Source organism: Hemiscyllium ocellatum, chromosome 20, assembly GCF_020745735.1.
Source record: "Hemiscyllium ocellatum isolate sHemOce1 chromosome 20, sHemOce1.pat.X.cur, whole genome shotgun sequence".
Lineage (NCBI taxonomy): Eukaryota > Metazoa > Chordata > Chondrichthyes > Orectolobiformes > Hemiscylliidae > Hemiscyllium > Hemiscyllium ocellatum.
The window spans coordinates 5,456,248-5,480,441 of record NC_083420.1 but is presented as its reverse complement, the minus strand read 5'-3'; the positions used below and the strand labels follow the sequence as shown (position 1 = coordinate 5,480,441).

At 39.5% G+C, this 24,194-nt stretch overlaps 1 protein-coding gene across 2 annotated transcripts in view; it reads right to left on the bottom strand.

Moving 5' to 3' along the window:
• The window catches only part of snx29 (sorting nexin 29), a 508,092-nt gene that overhangs the window by 128,375 nt on the left and 355,523 nt on the right, over positions 1 to 24,194 (bottom strand). For both annotated transcript variants that reach the window (XM_060840443.1, XM_060840444.1), the window contains 2 exons: positions 23,767 to 23,822; positions 16,563 to 16,644 (listed from right to left, as the gene is read on the bottom strand). In XM_060840443.1, the coding sequence (XP_060696426.1) occupies positions 16,563 to 16,644; positions 23,767 to 23,822 (138 nt within the window). The remainder of the gene's footprint in view (positions 1 to 16,562; positions 16,645 to 23,766; positions 23,823 to 24,194) is intronic.

Genomic DNA, 24,194 nt, shown 5'->3' with positions numbered 1-24,194 from the left:
AAAGACTAAAATAAAGACATGCATTTATATAGCAGTTTTCATGGCTGCAGAATATTTATGCCTATGAAATATAATGTTACAGAAAGCCTTGCAGTTTACGATCAATATTGGCAGAGCAACAATCAATTTATACGCAGCAAGCTCCCACACAATTCAATGAGATATTGGCCAGACAATCTGAATGCACATGGTTGAAGAATAAATATTGACAGGACGTTGTAACTAACTAACCTGATCTTCTTCACAACAGTGCCATAGGCTATTTTATATTCACTTGACAGCGCAGCCAAGGCCTTGCTTTACTATCGCATATGAAAGTTAGCCCTTCAATTATGCAGGACTCTGTCAGTTTTATACTACAGTGCCTGTCTTGATTAAAGTGCCCAAGCCCTGACGTGTGAAACAACCCTCTGACTCAAGGGTGAGTGTGCTGTCAACTGAGCCATCATTGACAGAGAAAGTGTTTGAGTTTAACAATTATTATCTAAGGATTAGCTTACTGCTTAGTTTTTTATTTAATTATTCGCTTTATATGAGGAGTTGGATGGAAGATTATGGAATTATGAATGAAATGCAATATAGTATATCTGTTTCCTAACTATGTAATATAAATGTACTTGATTATTTCAAATCAAAATCTGGTTCTACCTCACACTCCTATATATCAAGAGTGAAAATTTATGGTGGACCAAGATACTAAGTAGCTAAAAGCAATGATCAGATAGGGCTTGATAGGCAAGCTACAAAAAGCCTAACTAGATTTTAAGCCAAGGATGAACTAAAATATTGGAGGACTTGAGCTAAAATAAGTGCTGTAAAAACATAAAGGTAATTCAGGTAGTCAGTAAAACAGTCAAATTTCTAATGTAATAGCACTTGGGTTTCAAACTGAAAATATTCAAGTAACAAGAGACAAGAAACTTCCCTGGTTAAATCAGACAGAGTGATTTGTGCATGTAGGTTTGCTTGCTGAGCTGGAAGGTTCATTTCCAGACTTTTCATCACCCTACAAGGTAACATCTTCAGTCGGCCTCTGGGCGAAGCATGGTTAATAATTCCTGCTTTCCATTTATATGTTTGGGTTTCTTTGTGTTGGTGATGCCATTTCCTATAGTGATGTCATTTCCTGTGGTAATGTAATTTCCTGTTCTTTTCTCAATGGGTGGTAGATGGGGTCTAACTCAATGTGCTTGTTGATAGAGTTTCGGTTTGAATGCCATGCTTCTAGGAATTCTCATGTGTGTCTCTATTTGGCTTGTCCTAGGGTGGACAAGTGGCGATAGACACAACACTACAACTAGAGAACCGAATCACAGCCCTACTCAAAAAACTTCAGAAATCTGAAATAAATAAGACTGACTTCCAAATAGTGACACTAGATGGATCCAACACACCATGCTTCTACAGATTACCCAAAATTCACAAACCAGGAGCCCCCCTCCAATCCACAATCTCGCAACCTGGAACACCGACTTACAGATTGGCCAAGGAGCTACACCAAAAACGAAAACACTTACACACTCACACCACTCCACCCAAGAATTTCTGAAGACCATCGAAGACACTAAGACAGAGGAGGATGAAATAATGGTCTCCTTTGGTGTAATAGCCCTGTTTACATCTATCAACATTAATCTGGCCAAGGAATCACTGACTACACTATTAGAAGACCCAAAGACACATACACCAAACACCACTAACTTCATCAGCAAGGACAGTATCATCAAGCTAGTGGACCTATGCCTTACCACACACTTCACCTTCAACAACATAACCTACAGACAAACCAACGGAACACCCATGGGTTCTCTGATATCAGGGCTCTTAGTAGAGACAGTAATGCAGAGACTTGAACGAACAGCTCTGCCAACCATCAAACCCAAATGTTGGGTCTGCTATGTGGATGACACCTTTGTCATCATTAAACAAAACAAATTAGAGGAAACCTTCAAGACCATCAATAATACCCTTACTGGCATAAAATTCACTAAAGAGGAGGAAAACAACAACAAACTACCATTCATAGATGTCACAGTAGAGTGAACAACCAATGGGGAAACGTCAAACCAGCATCTACAGGAAAACAACACACACGGACCAAATACTGAATTACAGAAGCAATCATTCCAACACCAACAAACGAAGCTGCATCTGAACATTATTCCGAGTCACCACACACTGCAGCACAGACGAACTACGCCTTGCAGAGGAAAATCACTTATACAATGTATTCAAAAAGAATTATCAACAGTGCTTCGCCCAGAGGCTCAGTGAAGATGTTACCTAGTAGCTTGACAAAACGTCTGGAAATGCACCTTCCAGCTCAGCGAGCAAACCTCCATGTGGAATCTCAACCTGAGCTACAAATCTTCTCAAAACTCGATAGTGATTTATCAGCTCACTAATTAGGATAACAGTGTTTTGTTTTGGATATGAACTGAATTGACTACTGAAATAGTTTCAGCCCGACAGTGTGCTGAACTGCTGGACATACTCTCTTTCAGATGAAATCTTAAACTGAGGCAATGTCTACATTCACCTCTTGATGTACAAGTTCCTGTAGGGACTGTTGAGAAAAAGCAAGTTAGTTACTCCCAAAGTTTTGGCCAATATTTATTCTTCAACCAACATTACAAAAACAGATTATTATCAGTGCTTTTTGTGAGAGTTCGCTGTCCACTAATTGGCTGCTGCCCTTGCTGCATTCCAACACTTTAAAAGTACTTAATCAGTAGTGAAATGTGTGAGACATCTGGTGGGCATGAAATGTGTACTTCATAAATGCAACATCTTATTTTACATGTTTGAGGTACACAGGATATGTCATAGAGTCATGGAAACAGACCCTTTGGTCCAACCCGTCCATGCCGACCAGATATCCCAACACAATCTAGTCCCATCTGCCAGTACCTGTCCCATATCCCCCCAAACCCTTCCTATTCATATACTCATTCAAATGCCTCTTAAATGTTGCAATTGTACCAGCCTCCACCACATCCTCTGGCAGCTCATTCCATACACGTACCACGCTCTGCATGAAAAAGTTGCCCCTGAGGTCTCTTTTATATCTTTCCCCTGTCACCCTAAACCTATGCCCTTTAGTTCTGGACTCCCCCACCCCAGGGAAAAGACTTTGTCTATTTATTCTATCCATGCCCCTCGTAATTTTGTAAACCTCTATAAGGTCACCCCTCAGCCTCTGACACTCCAGGGAAAACAGCCCCAGCCTGTTCAGACTCTCCCTGTAGCTCAGATCCTCCAACCTTGGCAACATCCTTGTAAATCTTTTCTGAACCCTTTCCAGTTTCACAACATCTTTCCGATAGGAAGGAGACCAGAATTGCACACAATATTCCAACAGTAGCCTAACCAATGTCCTGTACAGCCGCAACATGACCTCCCAACTCCTGTACTCAATACTCTGACCAATAAAGGAAAGCATACCAAACGCCTTTTTCACTATCCTATCTACCTGCAGGGACTCCACTTTCAAGGAGCTATGAACCTGCACTCCAAGGTCTCTTTGTTCAGCAACACTCCCTAGGACTTTACCATTAGGTGTATAAGTCCTGCTATGATTTGCTTTCCTAAAATGCAGTACCTCGCATTTATCTGAATTAAACTCCATCTGCCACTTCTCAGCTCATTGGTCCAGATCCTATTATAATCTGAGGTAACCCTCTTCGCTGACCACTACATCTCTAATTTTGGTGTCATCTGCAAACTTACTAACTCTACCTCTTATGCTCACATCCAAATCATTTATGTAAATGACAAAAAGTAGAGGACCCAGCACCGATCTTTGTGGCACTCCACTGGTCACAGGCCTCCAGTCTGAAAAACAACCCTCCACCACCACCCTCTGTCTTCTACCTTTGAGCCAGTTCTGTATCCAAATAGCTAGTTCTCCCTGTATTCCATGAGATCTAAGCTTGCTAATCAGTCTCCCATGGGGAACTTGTCGAACGCCTTATGTCGAAGTCCACATAGATCACATCGACTGCTCTACCCTCATCAATCTTCTTTGTTACTTCTTCAAAAAACTCAATCAAGTTTGTGAGACATGATTTTCCACGCACAAAGCCATGCTGACTATCCCTAATCAGTCCTTGCCTTTCCAAAAACATGTACATCCTGTCCCTCAGGATTCCCTCCAACAACTTGCCCATCACTGACATCAGGCTCACCGGTCTATAGTTCCCTGGCTTGTCCTTACCACCCTTCTTAAACAGTGGCACCACGTTAGCCAACCTCCAGTCTTCCGGCACCTCACCTGTGACTATCGATGATACAAATATCTCAGTAAGAGGCCCAGCAATCACTTCTCTAGCTTCCCACAGAGTTCTCAGGTACACCTGATCAGGTGGGGATTTATCCACCTTTACCTGTTTCAAGACATCCAGCACTTCCTCCTCTGTAATCTGGACATTTTGCAAGATGTCACCATCTATTTCCCTATAGTCTATATCTTCCATATCCTTTTCCAAAGTAAATACTGATGCAAAATATTCATTTAGTACCTCCCTCAGTTTCTGTGGCTCCACACAAAGGCCGCCTTGCTGATCTTTGAGGGGCCCTATTCTCTCCCTAGTTACCCTTTCGTCCTTAATATCCAAAGGTAAAAACCCTTTGGATTCTCCTTAATTCTATTTGCCAAAGCTATCTCATGTCCCCATTTTACCCTCCTGATTTCCCTCTTAAGTATACTCCTACTTTCTTTATACTCTTCTAAGGATTCACTCGATCTATCCTGTCTATACCTGATATATGCTTCCTTCTTTTTCATAACCAAACCCTCAACTTCTTTAGTCATCCAGCATTCCCTATACCTACCAGCCTTCCTTTTCACCCTGACAGGAATATATTTTCTCTGGATTCTTGTTATCTCATTTCTGAAGGCTTCCCATTTTCCAGCCGACTCTTTACCTGTGAACATCTGCCTCCAAGCAGCTTTCGAAAGTTCTTGTCTAATACCGTCAAAATTTGCCTTTTTCCAATTTAGAACTTCAACTTTTAGATCTGGTCTATCCTTTTCCATCACTATTTTAAAATTAATAGAATTATGGTCACTGGCCCCAAAATGCTCCCCCACTGACACCTCAGTCACTTGCCCTGCCTTATTTCCCAAGAGAAGGTCAAGGTTTGCACCTTCTCTCGTAGGTACATTCACATACTGAATCAGAAAATTGTCTTGTACACACTTAAGAAATTCCTCTCCATCTAAACCTTTAACACTATGGCAGTCCCAGTCGATGTTTGGAAAGTTAAAATCCCCTACCATAACTACCCTATTATTCTTACAGATAGCTGAGATCTCCTTACAAGTTTGTTTCTCAATTTCCCTCTGACTATTAGGGGGTCTATAATACAATCCCAATAAGGTCATCATCCCTTTCTTATTTCTCAGTTCCACCCAAATAATATCCCTGGATGTATTTCTGGGAATATCCTCCCTCAGCCCAGCTGTAATGCTATCCCTTATCAAAAATGCCACTCCCCCTCCTCTCTTGCCTCCCTTTCTATCTTTCCTGTAGCATTTGTATACTGGAACATTAAGCTGCCAGTCTGCCCATCCCTGAGCCATGTTTCTGTAATTGCTATGGTATCCCAGTCCCATGTTCCTAACCATGCCCTGAGTTCATCTGCCTTCCCTGTTAGGCCCCTTGCATTGAAATAAATGCAGTTTAGTTTATTAATCCTAACTTGTCCCTGCCTGCCCTGATTGTTTGACTCACGTCTGTTCTCAGCTGTATCCGTCTCAGGTCGATCTCTTTCCTCACTACCTCCCTGCGTTCCACCCCTGCCCCCCGCCCCACCTTACTAGTTTAAATCCTACCATGCAGTTCTAGCAAGTTTCCCTGCCAGTATATTAGTCCCCTTCCAATTTAGGTGCAATCCGTCTTTCTTGTACAGGTCACTTCTACCCCAAAAGAGATTCCAATGACCCAAAAATGTGAATCCTTCTCCCATACTCCAGCTCCTCAGCCATGCATTCATCTGCTCTATCCTCCTAGTCCTGCCCTCACTAGCTCGTAGCACCGGGAGTAATCCAGATATTACTACCCTGAGGACCTCCTTTTTAAATTTCTGCCTAACTCTCTGTAATCTCCCTTCAGAATCTCAACCTTTTCCCTTCCAATGTCATTGGTTCCAATGTGGACAATGACCTCCTGCTGGCCCCTCTCCCCCGTGAGAACATTCTGCACTCTCTCTGAGACACCCTTGATCCTGGCACCAGGGAAACAACACACCATTCTGCTTTTTCTCTGCTGGCCACAGAAACGTCTGTCTGTACCTCTGACTACAGAATCCCTTAACACAATTGATCTCTTGGAAGCCGACGTACCCCTCGTTACATTAGAGCCAGTCTCAATACCAGAAACTTGGCTGTTCGTGCTACGGTCCCCGGAGAATCCATCACCCGCTACATTTTCCAAAACAGCATACCTGTTTGAAATGGGTATATCCACAAAAGACTCCTGCCCTAGGTGCCGACCTCTCTCACCTTTCCTGGAGTCAACCCATCTATGTGACTGTATCTGAGACTTTCCCCTCTTCCTATAACTGCCATCCATCACATATTGTTGCTGTTGCAAATTCCTCCTCGCTCCTATCTGTCTCTCCAACCGACCCACTCGATCTGATAAGATTCGCATCCAACAGCATTTATGGCAGATATAATCCGCAGTAACCCTTAAACTCTCTTTAAACTCCCACATCTGACAAGAAGTACATATCACTGCAAAGGCCATTTTTGTTCCTTCACAATCTACAGACCCAGAAAATAACACTGTCTTATTCCTCTACAAATACTGCCTCAGGTAAAATTAATAGCTATGGCTTATATTTTAAGTTTAATCAAGAGACTTATCTCCAAAAACATATAATCAAGAAAGAATCCTCTATACTCACTACTGCAGCCTTTCTCTTGGACAGACTTAAACAATTAACTTATCTGATTCTGTGCTGTGAACTTCGCCCAACAGTTCCTCCAAGATTAGTTGTGAATTTCACTGTTTGTTAATTTTCCCAGGTGCACTCTGAGTCCAGCGATACACAAATTCAAACAGCAAAGGCAGTAACTGTGTAGGTTCTCTCTCTCTCTCTCACTCTCTCTCTCTCTCTCCTGCACTGTCCTCACCATGTGCTTCCTTTGTCTGCTCTTCTCCCTTTTTAAAACTGCTGTTGTTTTGACTTTTTTTTCCCAAAGTTCCAAAACAATGCAACAGCATATAGAACAGGAATTGCTGCTCCTGGAATTCGAGGAAATCACCTCCAGTACCTAAAATACCTCAAAAAAAGGAGCAGCTGTTACAGCCAGAAATTTTTCCCATCCTCCCTCTTGGATTACCATATGTGTTTAAGCTTTTAATGGCATTTCATTATAGCACAGTACCTTTGATTATGGATGGTGGCACAGGATTTAAAGGGATGATGCTGTGTAAGTTAGGAGATGCTGGAGCTAATTCATTCTACATGTAGCATCTTTTCTTGACACCATTCCGAAAGTAATTTTACTAGATTGCTTTCCCATCAATGCAACTCTCTTCACATCATTCTCTCAAAACTCTCTTGGCTAAAACTTAGAACATAGAACATAGAACATAGAAGGATACAGCGCAGTACAGGCCCTTCGGCCTACTTGCCACCTCTTTCTCCATCTTTATGACCCTTTGATCTTTTACTTATAAATTCTGTGTCCAATATATCGTCCTTCACTAGCACTGAAAAAGGAGCAGCGCTCCAAAACCTTGTCTTCAAACAAACCTGTTGGGCTATAACCCAGTGTTGTGTGGATTTTTGACCTATGCCCTCTGGCTTTGTCCATCCTTTCTGGTTTGGAATTCTGTACCTTTTTCACATTTGGAAAGATGGGATGAATTTTGGAGTTTGGATTTCAACAAAGTGGAATGTAGGTTTTGGTTACTTTGGAGAAGGGTAGTCAGAGTTCTTCCATTACATAGTGACTAATCCAACACTGCTCAGAAAGCATGTGGCTGAGGCCTTTTTGATACACAATGGAATATTGATAGCACTCTAGAGATTAACAACAAATGGGTAAACATTGAAGGTCATTAGTTTGTTCTCAGTTCAGAATCATTAAAGATTGATTTTAGATTAGAAAACACAGGACATGAAGATTTTTAGGGCAGTCCAGAGGAGAGTTGACTGGTATCAGAAGTAATCACAATTTCTTTTCATATAGGACTATAAGACAGTTCAGGAAAAACACAGTCAGCTCACTAGAAAAGCTTAGTTCGTGCAACTTCTAAACCAGGTAGGTTTGGTTAGAAACCTGAAGGTTTTTAGCACTGAGAAAGTTACGCTCTCAGAGTTGCAGAAAAGTCCACATTGGCAGTTTTAAAAAAAGCTTATCAAATCATTTCCACAATCCACAGCGAAGAAAATGCCAGGAGTTAATCAAATAGAATCCGCAGAAGTAACAGAGTCATAGAGCACATAAACAGAATCTTCAGTCCAACTTGTCCACGCCAACCAGATATAGTGGGCGGCACAGTGGCACAGTGGTTAGCACTGCTGCCTCACAGCGCCAGAGACCCGGGTTCAATTCCTGCCTGCGTGGAGTTTGCACGTTCTCCCCGTGTCTGCGTGGGTTTCCTCTGGGTGCTCCGGTTTCCTCCCACAGTCCAAAGATGTGCGGGTCAGGTGAATTGGCCATGCTAAATTGCCCGTAGTGTTAGGTAAGGGGTAAATGTAGGGGTAGGGGTATGGGTGGGTTGCGCTTCGGCGGGTCGGTGTGGACTTGTTGGGCCGAAGGGCCTGTTTCCACACTGTAAGTAATCTAATCTAATCTAATATCAATTCAGTCTGTTTCACCAGCATCTGGCCCATATCCCTCTATACCCTTCCTATTTACATACCTATCCAGATGCCTTTTAAATGTTGTCGTTTACCAGCCTCTAGTACCTCCTCTGGCAGTTCATTCTATACACATACCAACCTCTGCATGCAAAAATTGTCCCTTGGGTGACTTTTAGATCTTTCTTCTCTCACCTTAAACCTATGCTCTCTTGCTTTGGACTCCCCCACCCTGGGAAAAAAGACCTTGACTATCTATTTCCCTCATGGTTCTATAAACCTCGGTAAGGTCACCCCTCAGCCTCCAACACTCCAGGGAAAATAGCCCCATCCTGTTCAGCTTCTCCTGACAGCTGCCACCCTCCAATCTTGGCAACATCCTTGTAAATCTTTTCTGAAACCTTCCAAGTTTGGCAAATTAACTAAAAGTGACCTCACCGATATTCTGTACAGCTGCAACATGACCTCCCAACTCCTATACTCAATCCACTGACCAATAAAGACAAGTTGCAAGATGTAGTGCAATTTTTCTGGACTTGAATTTCTGTGAATTGATGGTAAAGGGAAATAGTTTGAAAAACTTGCTTTATTGTGTGTTGGAAGATTTGTGAAGTGTCTTTATATCTAAATAGATTGTTTCCATCTTTTGTGAAATAAACGTCTATTGCTAAAGAAACTCAGCAACCTCATCTGACTATGTTGCAGTGACGGATCAACTTGTTCACAACAAATATGATAAAAATATGATCTATCACACTGATTTCATTCTGCGGTCTTACTTATCCAGCAGTACCATAAGTTGGGCTCATAACGGAAAAATAAAAGGTAATGAAAATTCTAGTTTATTGCTATTGAAACATTATATATCAAATTGGTGTGCTCCAGCTTCCTATATCAAACAACAGGAAATGCCTTGGGCACAGTTAAATGTTTTATTTAATAGATTGCAATCCCACCTACCCCCAAATACTCTCTTTGGAATGCTTCAGCAAGACACATTATTAGTGACTGAAGTAGCATCTGTAAGTCCACATTCAAATGAAAAAATATCTTGTACAGTCACTAGTGTAAACAGTTGCACGCCATGAAGTGAGAGTTGGACTCTGAAGAAAGAAGGTGACAGGAAGATAACATCTTTTGAAATGTGGGTGTGGTGGACAATACTCAGTATCAGCTGAATATGTAGGAAGATTGAGAGCAGAAGTTCAGAAATCAAAAACTTTTCCTGACCTTAGTTGGAGAAAGAGAGATAGAAAATACAGTCATTAGAAATGAAGACCCAATGCCCTTCACCTGACAATAATTTAAAGAGAAATTGAGGGCAAAAGCAGCAGAGGCAGAAGAAAGAGCAGATCGCTAGATAACATTGAGAGATGGACTATGGGGATCTTGAGGAAAGCCAGAAACAGATTAAGAAGATACTAATGGCCCCACAAAAGCTATGATGAAAACAAGCAAACAAACATGAACTGCTCCCAGGACTCTTATTAAATACTTTTCTGCACAATTTCTTGGTATGTCTTTTACTCATTTCTATAGCCTTACTTTTAAAACATGTCAGCTTAAATCAGTGATGTGTTTTGTTTTCTATATTCTGAGACAACAGGAGTTGAACTGAGTATACTATACATTCTCCAGTGAATATCATATCACAACATATCTTAATTGTTCAATTTTGGCTGTCCCAAGTAAAAACAGCAAAAAAAACCCCAAAAAGCTAACAATCAGTTCACTGGAGATTTGGTCTGCAAGTGGAAACTATTCTTCAGTCACTTACAAAAGAATGAATGTTTTGAAAAATGCTTAGCTGAAGTAAAAACTCACCTCCACAAAAGAAACAGTATAATGGGAAAAGAAAATCAATATCACAAATTTCAGAAGTACCACATAGCACAATCCATCTGATTGTATCTTAAATTCAGTTATGCTTGAGGTTTTGCACAAATGCTGATAATTTTCAGACAACCGAGGCAGAATACACCAAAAGTTGAACCTCTCCACACACACAGAAAGCAACTAATTACTCACACAATAACAATTAGCGGCCACGTAAGTTACTTTAATTTTAAGCAGCCCCGTTCAAGTAACTAATTTCTTTGAATTTTGCTCAGAACCATCTAAGCATAGCACTTTATAAAGTCAGATCTGCACCTTCAAACAGTAGTTAATATATACAAGGAAAAGAAATTTTGACTCTAACCCTACCGCAGAGACGTTAACTGAAGACCACAGACTTCCAACACTAATCTGCAATCACTGAATCCAAATTTAGTACAACACATTTCCTCAGAAGCTAGATTCTGAAAAAACAAATATGTTGTCTTTTCCAATCACTAAAGTGAGTTTCTTTCAGCAGATGCTGCTTACATATGGTTGCTGCACGTTCTAGTCAACACTTAAAATGGTTCATAACGTTGTTGCACTTTTTTTCTTTGTGTATGACTTTAAGAACAGAAAATGTCATCACAGTTATAATGTCAATTTCCCTATGTCCAATGTTCTGCTGATGACCAAGTGTAACTCCAAGATGTTGCCTGTAAACGTGAGTACGGACAAGATGTTATTATGTGCTCCACAGTTTGGTCAAGGTTCTTGTAGTTAACAGCCAGGTAAGGTTTGAGGTGTCTTTTGTACATCAGGTGGCTACTCCGGCCATGTACAGTCCATATTTTATTGGGGATTGTCAACATGCTCCAGGGGCAAATTGATAATTAAGAAGTTAGGTCAGAAACAACATGTTTATGTGGGAAGGTGTTTTTGACCCAAGCTGTCATCCAGGTTTCAGCATTGTTATAGTGTTGCAGATGTTCAATTCACGTCCAAAGGGTGTTTAATAGAATTTTGTTGCATTGGAAGGTGGCTATGAGTGATGTAACTGTGTAAATTAGTTTGGATGGAGGTGAAGAGACAGAAATAGAGTGTATACATGAGTCATGTAGTGAAATATTGTGTTGTTTGAAAGAAAAGGTAGGTTTAGGACAATTATCTTTATTCAAAGTACTCTTGCATAAATAATTTTTCTCACAGCATGGTGTATTTTTGTTGATTTATTGTGTTCCAACTCATGACAGTATATTACCCTCAGTCAACAGTTTATGCCACAAAGTTCTGCAAAACAGAATCACTTGCTAATCAAGGGTAAATCATCAAAAATGAAGTAAAAGTGCACGTCACAAACTCGATGTTTCAAAAATTTAGCTAACTGATGAAAGAGTGTAATCACCCAGGTAAAAAGTGCTGTGAAGAAGGCATATGGTGTACTGGCTTTTATTGGTAGAGGAATTGAGTTCCGGAGTCCTGAGGTCATGTTGCAGTTGTATAAGACTCTGGTGCGGCTGCATCTAGAGTATTGTGTGCAGTTTTGGTCGCCATACTATAGGAAGGATGTGGAGGCACTGGAACGGGTGCAGAGGAGGTTTACAAAGACGTTGCCTGGTATGGTAGGAAGATCGTATGAGGAAAGGCTGAGGCACTTGGGCTGTTTTCATTGGAGAAAAGAAGGTTTAGGGGTGACTTGATAGAGGTGTACAAGATGATTTGGGGTTTAGATAGGGTTGACCATGAGAACCTTTTTCCACGTATGGAGTCAGATATTACGAGGGGGCATAGCTTTAAATTAAGGGGTGGTAGGTATAGGACAGATGTTAGGGGTAGATTCTTTACTCAGCAAGTCGTGAGTTCATGGAATGCCCTGCCAGTAGCAGTGGTGGACTCTCCCTCTTTATGGGCATTTAAACGGGCATTGGATAGGCATATGGAGGAAAGTGGGCTAGTGTAGGTTAGGTGGGCTTGGATCGGCGCAACATTGAGGGTCGAAGAGCTGGTACTGCGCTGTATTTTTCTATGTTCTAATCCAAATACAATGACAAAGCTTGTTTGGAGGGGGTTTTGATGGCAAACTGTTAATAGTTACTCTCTAAAACTGACCATGACTTCAGGATCTAGCACAAATTAGTGCAAGAATTCTTAAGTTGGATTCTGCTACTCACTGCGCCTCCAGGCTGCACTCCAGACACCATGCTTCCTCACTCCATATCATCTCTCTTCTTGCACAACTATGTTGGAAAACTCATTAAATATCACAGATTGTTTAATGAGCATTCTTAATGGCATTCCTAGTGACAACCACTGTTAAATAATGTATCGGATGTGAAAAATAATATTGTATTTTTGGATTATCATTAAAGATCCCATTAAGATTAAGTAGTTAGTTTTTTTTAAAACTAAGTTATTTTCAAAAACAATTATTAAAGATTCTTAACATTTCAGCTTTTACAATCACCTTATTGTATGGCCTACTTTTTTTTATTTTGCTATTTGCAAAATGCTTAACACATGATATGAATAGCATACTTGTAATTTCCTGGTTGGCTGTCTGAGTGAATTCGTTAAGGCTGCTTGGAAAGCTTAATGACAACAAAACTTCTCCAGATAGTAAGTTTCTATTAAAGAGTACTGTAATTCACTGTATGTTGGGTGCAGGTCAGATTCTCACCAAGGAGACTGCTGTTTTCTCAACAAGACTTTGTTCAAAGTCAGCAGCAAGGACCTCTACTTTGCTGTTGACTGCAAATCCTAGGGGAGTATAACAATTGTAAACAAATACTGAGCATAACTAAAGTGTTGATATAAGTACCCTTTCAAATCCTTAACCAAAGAGAATGCAGGTTGACTTTTCAAATAGATATTGCAAAGATGACACAGGACGTGATTCATTGGCCAATGTCATGTGTCTCATCAACTGTTTAGTTGGTGCTTAGACTATACTTGAATTAGGTAGCAAGATCACATGAATCCTGAATAACATTTAACTGTGAAAGTAGACAGCATACCAAGAATACAAATATTCGCAACAAAGGAAAATTTGGAAGGGTAAAACTGTAAAATCAGTGATTCTGATAAGATTTAATACTGAGGGCTTTGAGATATTTTAAAAACTAAGTAAAAGCATTCAACCATGTATTTTCCAGAGGGGATGTCACAGAGGTTCACCAGAATAATTCATGGAATGTTGAGACTGTCACATGAGGGGAGGTTGAGGAAACTTTATTTGTTGGTCTGCATTCTTTAGTGTTTAGTAGAATAAAACATAATATCACTGAAACGTATAACATTATTAAAGAGGAGATGTAGAAAGAATGTCTCTCTTGGTTAGTGAGTATAGAACTAGGGGACACAGCTTCAGAATAATGGAGAAGGCCATTTGGGACTGAGAGGAGAGGATAGAGAATCTTTGGTATTCTCTGCCTCATGAGGTCGTGGAGGCTCCGCTTTTGAGACTAGTCAAGGTGAGACTGATAGATTTCTAGATAAAAATGACATGAAGAAATTTGGGAAGAGTGTGGAAAAATGACTTTGAGATGGATGAGCAGCCATGATCTAGAATAATTCTAGGCCTGATTGGCCTAACCCTGCTCCTATATTCCTATTGCACCAATTCAAGAATTCACTCGATGAGGCAGCCTTTTTATTCATAAAAAAATGTGGATGTAACCCTCTTAAACAAAGTTAACCTTCATGTAAGACTACAGTTGTGCTTGCCCATTGGCGTATTATGAAAGAACATTGCATGTTTTGCTAAGCTGTCAACTTATCAGTAGATTTTGAATTTTCTTCTCATGAGTTTTTTTTGTGTATTAACATTAATGATCAGAAAATTGCATCAACACATCTGCAAGGCTTTATTGATGTGGTCTGCAAAGTATGGACCCAAGAATTTCCAAACTTTATGAGAAAAAGTGCTTCTATTATATCAAGTTTACCACTATTTTTGCAATTACTTCCATTATTGATAGGTTTTGCTAAAATCCCACTTCTGAGATACTAAGGGAATAAAGTTTTCTGTTGATATTGATCAGTGTCCCTTGATGAATTTTTCATTCTCTCATCTGAAGAAGCAGAGTATACGAACAGGTAGAGAGTCAAAGCTTTGGTCGTGACCGCAGTCTGGTGAATCAATATCCATGGTACAGTCACTCGGTTACATCAGTAAAATATTTGTCAGATCTGAAGTTACATATGACAATCCATGTGGACAACCAACAATACTGTAAACACCAAAATTTCTATTCTATGAAAAAGCAAACATGCACAAAAAAAATCTATTTTAAAAGATGGCCAATGGGATTGTGTGCACCCTGTCAGAACACAGAAGGTGTCTCCCCTCAAGAAAGATGAGAATCAGTAATTAATGATTAAGAACTGCTAACAGACATTTAACTTTTAAAAAAGGAACTGGGCAAGATAAAGTGTGGTGCTGGAAAAAGCGCAGCAGGTCAGGCAGCATCTGAGGAGCAGGAGAATCGAGGTTTTGGGCAGGAACTTCATCCAGATGAAGGATCCTACTTGAAATGTTGATTCTCCTGCTTGTCAGATGCTGCCTGACCTACTGTGTGTTTTCCAGCGCCACACTCTATCTACTCTGACTCTCCAACATCTGCAGTCCTCACTATCACCTAAGAAAGTAACTAAAATAACAAAACCAAATCTAAAAGTAAAATTAGCAGAAATACCTATTTACAGAGATAGAATTGTCTGAAGATATGTGTGCATTTATTGATCATTCAGTCCAATTATGTGAACTGGCTACCAACTAATTTCAGTTTTCTGTATACCACAGGCGAGACCACATGAGAATATTAGCCAATTATATTTGGAACAGACTAGTTCAGTGCTATTCACCCAAGAAACAATCTTATGTGTACACTTTCTGCTAGTCTGAAGTGAGATAAGAAATCACCTACTGTCCTAGTTATTGTAGCGGACAGTGAGGATTGTTGGCTCATTAAGATATCGTCAATGAGGATTTATGCTAAGTTCACATTTAACAAAAATATACAATTCACTCACAAATATCCAGGGAACAACAATGTTGAAAAGCAGCAAACATTAGATAAATGTTAGAGGAATAATTTGATAAAGGTATTGAGAAATTAGATTCATACACAGAGGTCCAATAGTCAGCACCATCAATGATAAGATGGGCTGAATAACATGTTTCTGTATCAAAGTTTATATAATTTTATGATTTTCAGCACCAATATATTGGACGAAGCCCAGAAAGTGTCACTCATGTCTCTGAGCTCTAAATTACTGAACAACTTCACAGTGATGAAATAGCTTCGCAGAAACTGAAGATATGGTAGGTGAACATGAGTCAAGGTCTAAAAAATGCTATGAGCAAAATTATATAGATAATAGCAAAACCTTCACTCAGCACCAAAGCACAACACATTAAAATGTTCCAATGTGTTTACAATTAAGAGCTATGGAAAAGAAACAGAATTGTTTCTGTAAAATTGGAGACATTAGCTAGAAAAAGATAAACAAACTCCAGATGTCACATTGTTTCCTGGATTCCTGAAGCTAGAATGGCAAGTGGACAGCAGCAAATCAAGGGTGGTGGAGGAGATGTCAATATCAATAAATACTTGCTATCTTTTTCCTGATTGCAGGAAGTCCTTTCAAAAAAGCTTTCCCACCAGAACATATGCAAAGGAAATTACATATGGTCTGTGGAAGCAGAAACCAAATGAAAAAAACTGTTTATCTTACAGCCATTAAAATGCATGTAACTACTTCAGCTAATTCAGACGATTTTGTTTAAGGTGGGTGGCCTGTGGGATTAGAAGACTGGCAGTGTGTAAATGTGGCATTACGAAAGTCAGGTGCAGATTTTGACAGTTTGACCAACACACACAGTAAAGATACAACATTTTATTGCATGAAACTTTGACTCATACCTGGTAAACATGAAATGCATTAGCAGCTCGTCCACGTAGAAATACCGTTGGAATCCAAACATTTATCAATGCACAGTGAGCCCTAACACAAACAAAGAGATCCACAGTAAATTTCAAAGGAAAGTGCAAAGTTTACAAACCAAAATTACAGACAAAATAATCTAGAGATGTAATTCATTTAGAGCAATTGAAGAGAGCCTCTAAATAATATGTCCAAGATATGTAACATGACAGCTGGCAAGCTGGATCAGCCTCAATGAAGCTTTTCGCACTTCATTTCTAAACTAATCTGCTTAAAAAATTTCTAACTTAACATTTTCAGCAAGTAATAAAAATGCTGCACATTGCACAGTTGACAATGAAACATTCTGTGAAAATGCAAAAAAGTCAGAGGCCTAAAGAGTGCTAATAATGCTAAAGCATAAGGAATCCACATCACTTGAATTTAAAGATTTGTATGGAATCAATGAATGAATACAAACATCAGGAGATCTTACAGTTCACAAAGGTGGGCCAATTTTAATAGTTCACACATTCATTTGAAACAAAATAAGTGCGCTTGTGTAGAAATTGCTGTTTGTTTCTCATAACATTTCATTTAAAGCAGCTTGCAGGCATGACATATTCATGGTTTCTGAAGTGAAACACTGCCTGATGACATGCCAACTATGCAATTTTTTGGTTGTCTTAAGTGCATCCATTGTTTCCAAATATGTTCAGCACAGTACTCATTGCAAGGAGGATTTCTGCGATTGACAGAAAACCTAACCCTGCTGAGAAAGATAGCCGAGGTAGATGAAGTCAGCATTGTAATCAAATTCCAGAATGTGATGGGTTGTCCTTCTGTCACAGCAGGAATGGAAATGAATTTGAAAAGCAGCTACATCCTTTAGTATGGATATTAACCGTCATGCTGAATAATAGACATCTTCCCACTGTTAATGGAAAACAACTCTGTGATAATACTTCAGTTAACATTCATTTAATTCAGCTAAAGCTTAAGTATTATATAAATAAAAATTGTTGTACAGCTTTTCAGTTGTAAACTCAAGTACATTGTTGTAATATTTTCAACCACAGCTCATCATGGTTTTGTCAAAATGGTTTCAATTCCAGGCAATGTGTAATTGCTGCTTCGAGGAATGAAACATTCTGCTAAGTGACTTTGGGTACAACCCAACAAGATTCATCCTTTCTCCCCACAGGGTCTCAAGAATGCTACAGACTGACCACTTCCTGATGGACTAGTGGTCAAAGGTGTTTTCCTTTGCAAATTTCTCCACGAAGGACAGGTGGTACATAATGGTCCAACTACTTGGAATGCTCCACAGCACTGAGGGCAGTCCCAACCATTGCAACACCAGGGAGTGCTTGTTGCCCATCCATGGTTACTCTTGAAAAGGTGGTGGTGAGCTGCATTCACTCAGTCCTTGGGGAGGTTGGTACACACACAGAAGTGGCAGAATGCGAACTCCAGGAATTTGACCCAGGGTAAGGGAAAGAATGGCAATGCATTTCCAAATCCATTTAGGTCTGTGGCCTGGAGGGAAATTTGCAGTTGATGGAGTTCCCATGTATCTGCTACCGTTGATAGTATACAATTATTATTCCAGAGCTGGGAGGATTGCTTGGCTACAGTTAGCACTTAGCATCCCAGTAAAACCATGTTTTACCACATTAAATAGTTATATTTTGGGGGAATTATAGCAGCCGTATTGCAGCCTAAAAGGAAGCAAGCTGCTGTCAGTTCACTGATATTTAAAGATTGCCATTCAGCAGAGACTTCTACGGAGGTGTAGATAATTTATGACGGCAACTGACTAGATGTTCACTTTTAACAGACATGTAGGACCAGAAGTTGCTGTTGTTCCACAGGGTAGAAAATGCTGATAGGTATGTCATCATTACAAGTGCAAAATCCAGAGCTGCAGTGACAATCCAGGTACCCACAGTCTTGCAATATTTTGCCCTTTCTCTCCACTCCATTCAATGGTTCGAGGACCAATCAAAGTAACACAAAAGTAAAATTGAAGGAATTTTCCCTCAAATTTAAAAGAATTTGAAACAATACAATAAGTAAGAAACAATGAGCACTGAACCAGCTAGATATTCTGAGAAGTGGATACACTGCATGTGGATTGGAATATGAACATTGAAACAATGCATTAATGTTAATGCAACTCCATAAATAGTGCTGCAATGCAACCCAATACAAAGTGATGAATACAACCCAATTGAATTGCAGTAACCTATTAGGATGAAAAATGATGTGGTGCAATAGAACTGGAGACAAAACTAAATATAATGAGAAAAGCAATGTAATTGGATGAATTGAATACAATTCAATATGCTGAAAAATTATGCAATGTACTTGAGCTAGTGTCTAGTATCATGAGAAGTGATGCAGTGCAGTGATTTTGCAAGAACGCTAAATTGTAAGGGAAATACATTGGATCAAAAGACCAATAAAATGAAAATTAGTGAAAATTGCACACACTAATGTAACTCAACACAATATAATCAAGCTCTTGTAATGAAATTTCATGAGTCACAAGCCATCGAAGCAATTGCAATGCAAATGAAGAGATATATGACAAGTGCCATGAATAAAGATTTTCAATATGAAAGGATGCGAATACAAGATGCAAAATGGACTTCTGACAGGATTTGAAGTGCTGAGCTGAATCAGAAAGAGCTGCAACTGAGAATCAGTACAATGGGGTTCAAATCAAAGCTTTATAACAGATGAGATACAAAGAGAGCTGGAATGCAAATGGAACACACACTCACGTGATCATTACAGACAGACTAATGAGTTTGGCCAGTAACAAGAACTGATAAAAAATTAGAATAATACAACATTTTATAAGGTGGCAAATGTGCATTTGTTGCAAACTAATTTATAGACAATCCAATAGGGGTGGGGGGTGGGAAGAGAGAAAAGATTTGCAGGTTAAGTACGACTGTTTAATTAGTCAAAAGTATTCTGCTAATGGATTTGTGAATTAATTTATTACTTCTCAAAGATACAAAAGTCTTTTGAATATTAATAATAGAATTTAACTTCTGCTAAGAAAAAGAATGCTATCAAAACCAAGATACTTGCTGCCGAGGAAGTGAAAACTCAATTTTATTTTTAACATGCTACGCGAAGAATTTAGAAATAGTAATGTAGGCTAAAAGGTTATGATTTATGCTTAGGTGTGTTGCTGCCTAGTGTAAACTGCAACAGCCCATATGAATTTGAGCTCAAAGATGAAAAATAGATAAAGGAATAAGATTCACACAAGCAGTCGATCAAATAATAAAAGCAGTGGCAAGTCGAAACACCTATTTGTGCAAATGGAAATACAAAATGAATAGTACAAAATGCATAAGTGTTAAAGATAGGAAATTACCAACAACAATAAGTAAATGCAGAGAATAGAGATCAACAAACTGGAGATTTGGCCAAGATTATCTTCCACCAAAATGAATTCAATTAAAATGTGACAAATACTACACCTGATGAAAAGATTTCCAGCAGATTTCAAAATTAAAATATGAAACCTTGAGTTATTTAATTTGACAAGCTAGTAAATTGGCAGCAATTACCTAAAATAATTGAAGTCCAGAAGGCAAAAACAATACTAAGCTTGAGTAATTGATCACCAATGTGGAAATCAAAATTAAACACATTACATAACACAAAGTCACTTTCGTACTCATAAGAAATTATAGTGTCACTGATACAGATCATAAAATATCACTTAGAATGCTATTTATTATCATATGATGCACATTTGCCAGATCTGGATTATACTGTTAATTTAAAAAATATTGAGGAATAAGTAGCAACAGTATCCATCCTGCTAGGTTTGAAATAAGGTCTGCATTCCCCTGTGAAATAAAGATGCACCAAAATACCACTTGCATCATTTTCTGCATCATACACAAATTAAGTAATGGTACATTTATGAAATATGGTTTTATGGGTAGATATTAGAGGGTTTGGTGTCAGTGTGCTGAGTCAGACAATATTGCCAAATTACAAAATGCTCACATAAATGCACATCCAAAATCAGTTTGTACTGTAACAAGAATGATCCCTGGAATGGTAGGTCTAACATACGAGGAACGGCTGAGGATCCTGGAATTGTATTCATTGGAGTTTAGAAGATTGAGGGGAGACTTAATAGAAACTTACAAAATAATACATGGCTTGGAAAGGGTGGACGCTAGGAAATTGTTTCTGTTAGACGAGGAGACTAGGACCCCGTGGACGCAGCCTTAGAATTAGAGGGAGTAAATTCAGAACAGAAATGCGGAGACATTTCTTCAGCCAGAGAGTGGTGGGCCTGTGGAATTCATTGCCGCAGAGTGCAGTGGAGGCTGGGACGCTAAATGTCTTCAATGAAGAGATTGATAAATTCTTGATGTCACAAGGAATTAAGGGCTACGGGGAGAATGCGTGTAAGTGGAGTTGAAATGCCCATCAGCCATGATTGAATGGCAGAGTGGACTCGATGGGCCAAATGGCCTTACTCCCACTCCTATGTCTTACGGTCTAAGAATAGTGATTCACACTATTCAAAGGAACAGTAGCTACGTTATCAGATTGCCATAAATCTCTTTAAAATGGTTAATGCAGGGATGTAAATGGCAAAACAAAACTCTGGAAACCTAGTGATTATTTATGGATCTCCTCTTGGCTGCATCAGGTGCATTATTTCATAAACAAAAATAGGAATTTCTGGAGATCTCAGTAGGTCAGGCAGCATCTGTGGAGAGGAAACAGAGTTAAAGTTTTGGGTCCAGCGACCTTTCTTCAGAGCGGACCCAAAACGTTAACTCTGCTCTCTCTCTGTAGATACCGCCAGATATGCTTCATTTCTCCAGCAATTCCAGTATTTTGTTTTGGATTTCAGGCATCTGCAGTCCTTTATTTGTTTAGCATTATTTAATAATATTACTTAATAAAAGCAAGACGCTAAAGATATTGGATGTATTCCTATGGTGTTCTTGGGGGTTATTTGGCAGGGGACATAAAATTGGGCACCGTTACAGCAACTTGCAACTAACACCTACTCACTACCTAATGATTAAACTTGCAGCTGGGGAGGGGCAGTGAAGCCCAATTAAGGCTCTTAAATAGTCAAGTATGGGAAGTGTTAGGAAGCATTATTAAGGGTAGGTTGTGTTCAGAAACTTTATTGTTAGGTAGTGCTCACGTAAGGTAGTACTAGCAAGTCTGGAAACTGTTAGCTTCACTAGACAACAGTAAGCCATTATGTTACACTAAGAACAGACTGAAACACTGCTGGCATAATGGGGCCACAGGGAGGGTGAACAGATAACAGGACATTGAAACCGTGTTAGATTGCACGTAGCTAATACTGAGGTAACCGAATCTTATCTCTTCTGGAACCAATACTATTAGAGAATACCGCTTCTTACCAAATAAGGATGTAGCACTGGGATGTGAGGGGCTAAAAGCTAGACAAAGAGAACAATAGATCAGAACGCACCTTCTCCAGTGAAGAGTAAATATCTCACTGTATGTTCTGTGTACGGCTCTCTCATTAAACCAGCTTATATTTTGAATCAGATCCAGTGTCTCTCTCCTTCAAACGAACACGGGACAGTAGCCCCGTCCTAACAGATTGTATTGGCCTAGTGGTATTATCACTAGATTATTCACTCAGAAACGCAGCTAATATTCTGGAGACCCAGGTTCAAACCCCACTATGGCAGATGATGGAGTTTGAATTCAAAAAAAAGTTTGGAATTAAGAGTCTAATGATGACCATGAAACCATTGTCAATTGTCAGAAAAAACCCAAACGGTTCACTAATGTCCTTTAGGAAAGTACATCTTATATCTTTACATTGTCTGGCCTATATGCGACTCCAAAGCCAAAGCAATGTGGTTGACTCTTAACTGCCCTCTGGGCAATAAATGCTATACTAGCCTGAGGAGACTGCAGACTTGCTGTAAAGTCCAGCTCTGCAGCATCCTTTTTTAGGGAGTTCCTGCTTTTTCAGCATTGGCCATCGCTCCCAGTGGCACCTCTAGATCAAGAGAATGCTTGGTCATTTAAAAGCCCAGCTCTTCACAGATGGGGTGGAGGTCCCATCGTAATGCCTGATGAAGTAGTATAGCTGCAGGAAGACTTAGTCATGCATGCTTACTCTTGACTTTTCAGATTGGGGTTGGGGTTGAAGAGTAGGGGGAGTGAGACAAAACCACCAGCTCCACATAAAATGTTAGCATTAATGTCATACCTTTTGGTCTTTCTGGTCCACAGAACCTAACACAATCAAATCAGTAGGATGCAACTAAGTCTGTAATGATATCTTTAAGAACAAAAGGTAAATCTTTGATCCACTTCTTGCGTCTCCAAACTGTCAGTTCCAATTTCACATCTTATTGAATCACAGGAAGGACTGCCCCAGCTCCCTGACTTATTTGACTCATCACAAATCACACTATTGTTCTTCCTCAAAATAACTTCCTTTCTCAGACTACCACTACTTTCATCTTACGACTAAAACTTTGCTGTCCTAGGAAACTACTGTTCTTCAGAAATCCGGAGTGATCAGTTTATTGATTTGAAACCTTTCTCATTCTAAATAGTGGCAGATCTTTGACACAGTGAGGCCCAAAATGTCAGTGGGATACATTTTGGTTTACAGACCTGAGACTTTGGGGTGGCACAGTGGTTAGCATTGCTGCCTCACAGCACCAGAAACCCAGGTTCAATTCCAGCCTCAGGTGACTGTGTGGAGTTTCCACATTCTCTCCATATCTGCATGGATTTCCTCCAGGCACTCTGGTTTCCTCCCACAGTCCAAATATATGCAGATTAGGTGAATTGGCCATGCTAAATTGCCCATAGTGGGATGTGTAGTTTAGGTGCATTAGTCAGGGGAAATGCAGAGTAATAGGGTAGGGGAATGGATTTAGGTGGATTACTCTTCAGAATATCAGTGTGATGTGTTGGGCCAAATGGCCTGCTTCCACACTGTACAGATACTATGCTTTTATGAAATTATTTGTGAATAAAAGATAATCCATCTATCAACATGTGATCTTTCTTCGCCACAGGAACACTCAAATAGATCCTGAAACAAAGCTAGTATTGATGGCTGAGGTGACAAAATAAAATTCAAGTGTTTCAATGAGAAAGAGTTATAAGAATTATGTCAAGCAAAAGGCAACTTACATTTCAAAATCTGATAAACTTTGATCCTCAGAGGTTTGACTTAAATCACCAGGAACCTATTAAAGGAAAGAAAATGATCTTCAACTTGAGCAATTTGATACTTTACAAATTGAAAGTGGTATAATCCATGGACTATAATGTTTGCACTCTAATGCAAGAAGATAGATAACAATCCTGAACGTAATTAACTTTTAAACAGTGCAAATGGCAATATATAGAAACAAAATTTTAAGTGCAGAATAGCAAATATGAACTTTGCTAGGAAGATTCTTTATCTGTCACCGAACACCAAAGGAAGCTTTCGCACCAACATTTAGTTGCAGCCCCAATTATGCTTGTCAAAGAATATCAGAGTTTCATTCAGGAAATCTTGGGTTCTCATCACTGTCTGAGTAGATTATGAAAAATTTGAAACAGAATCCCTAACA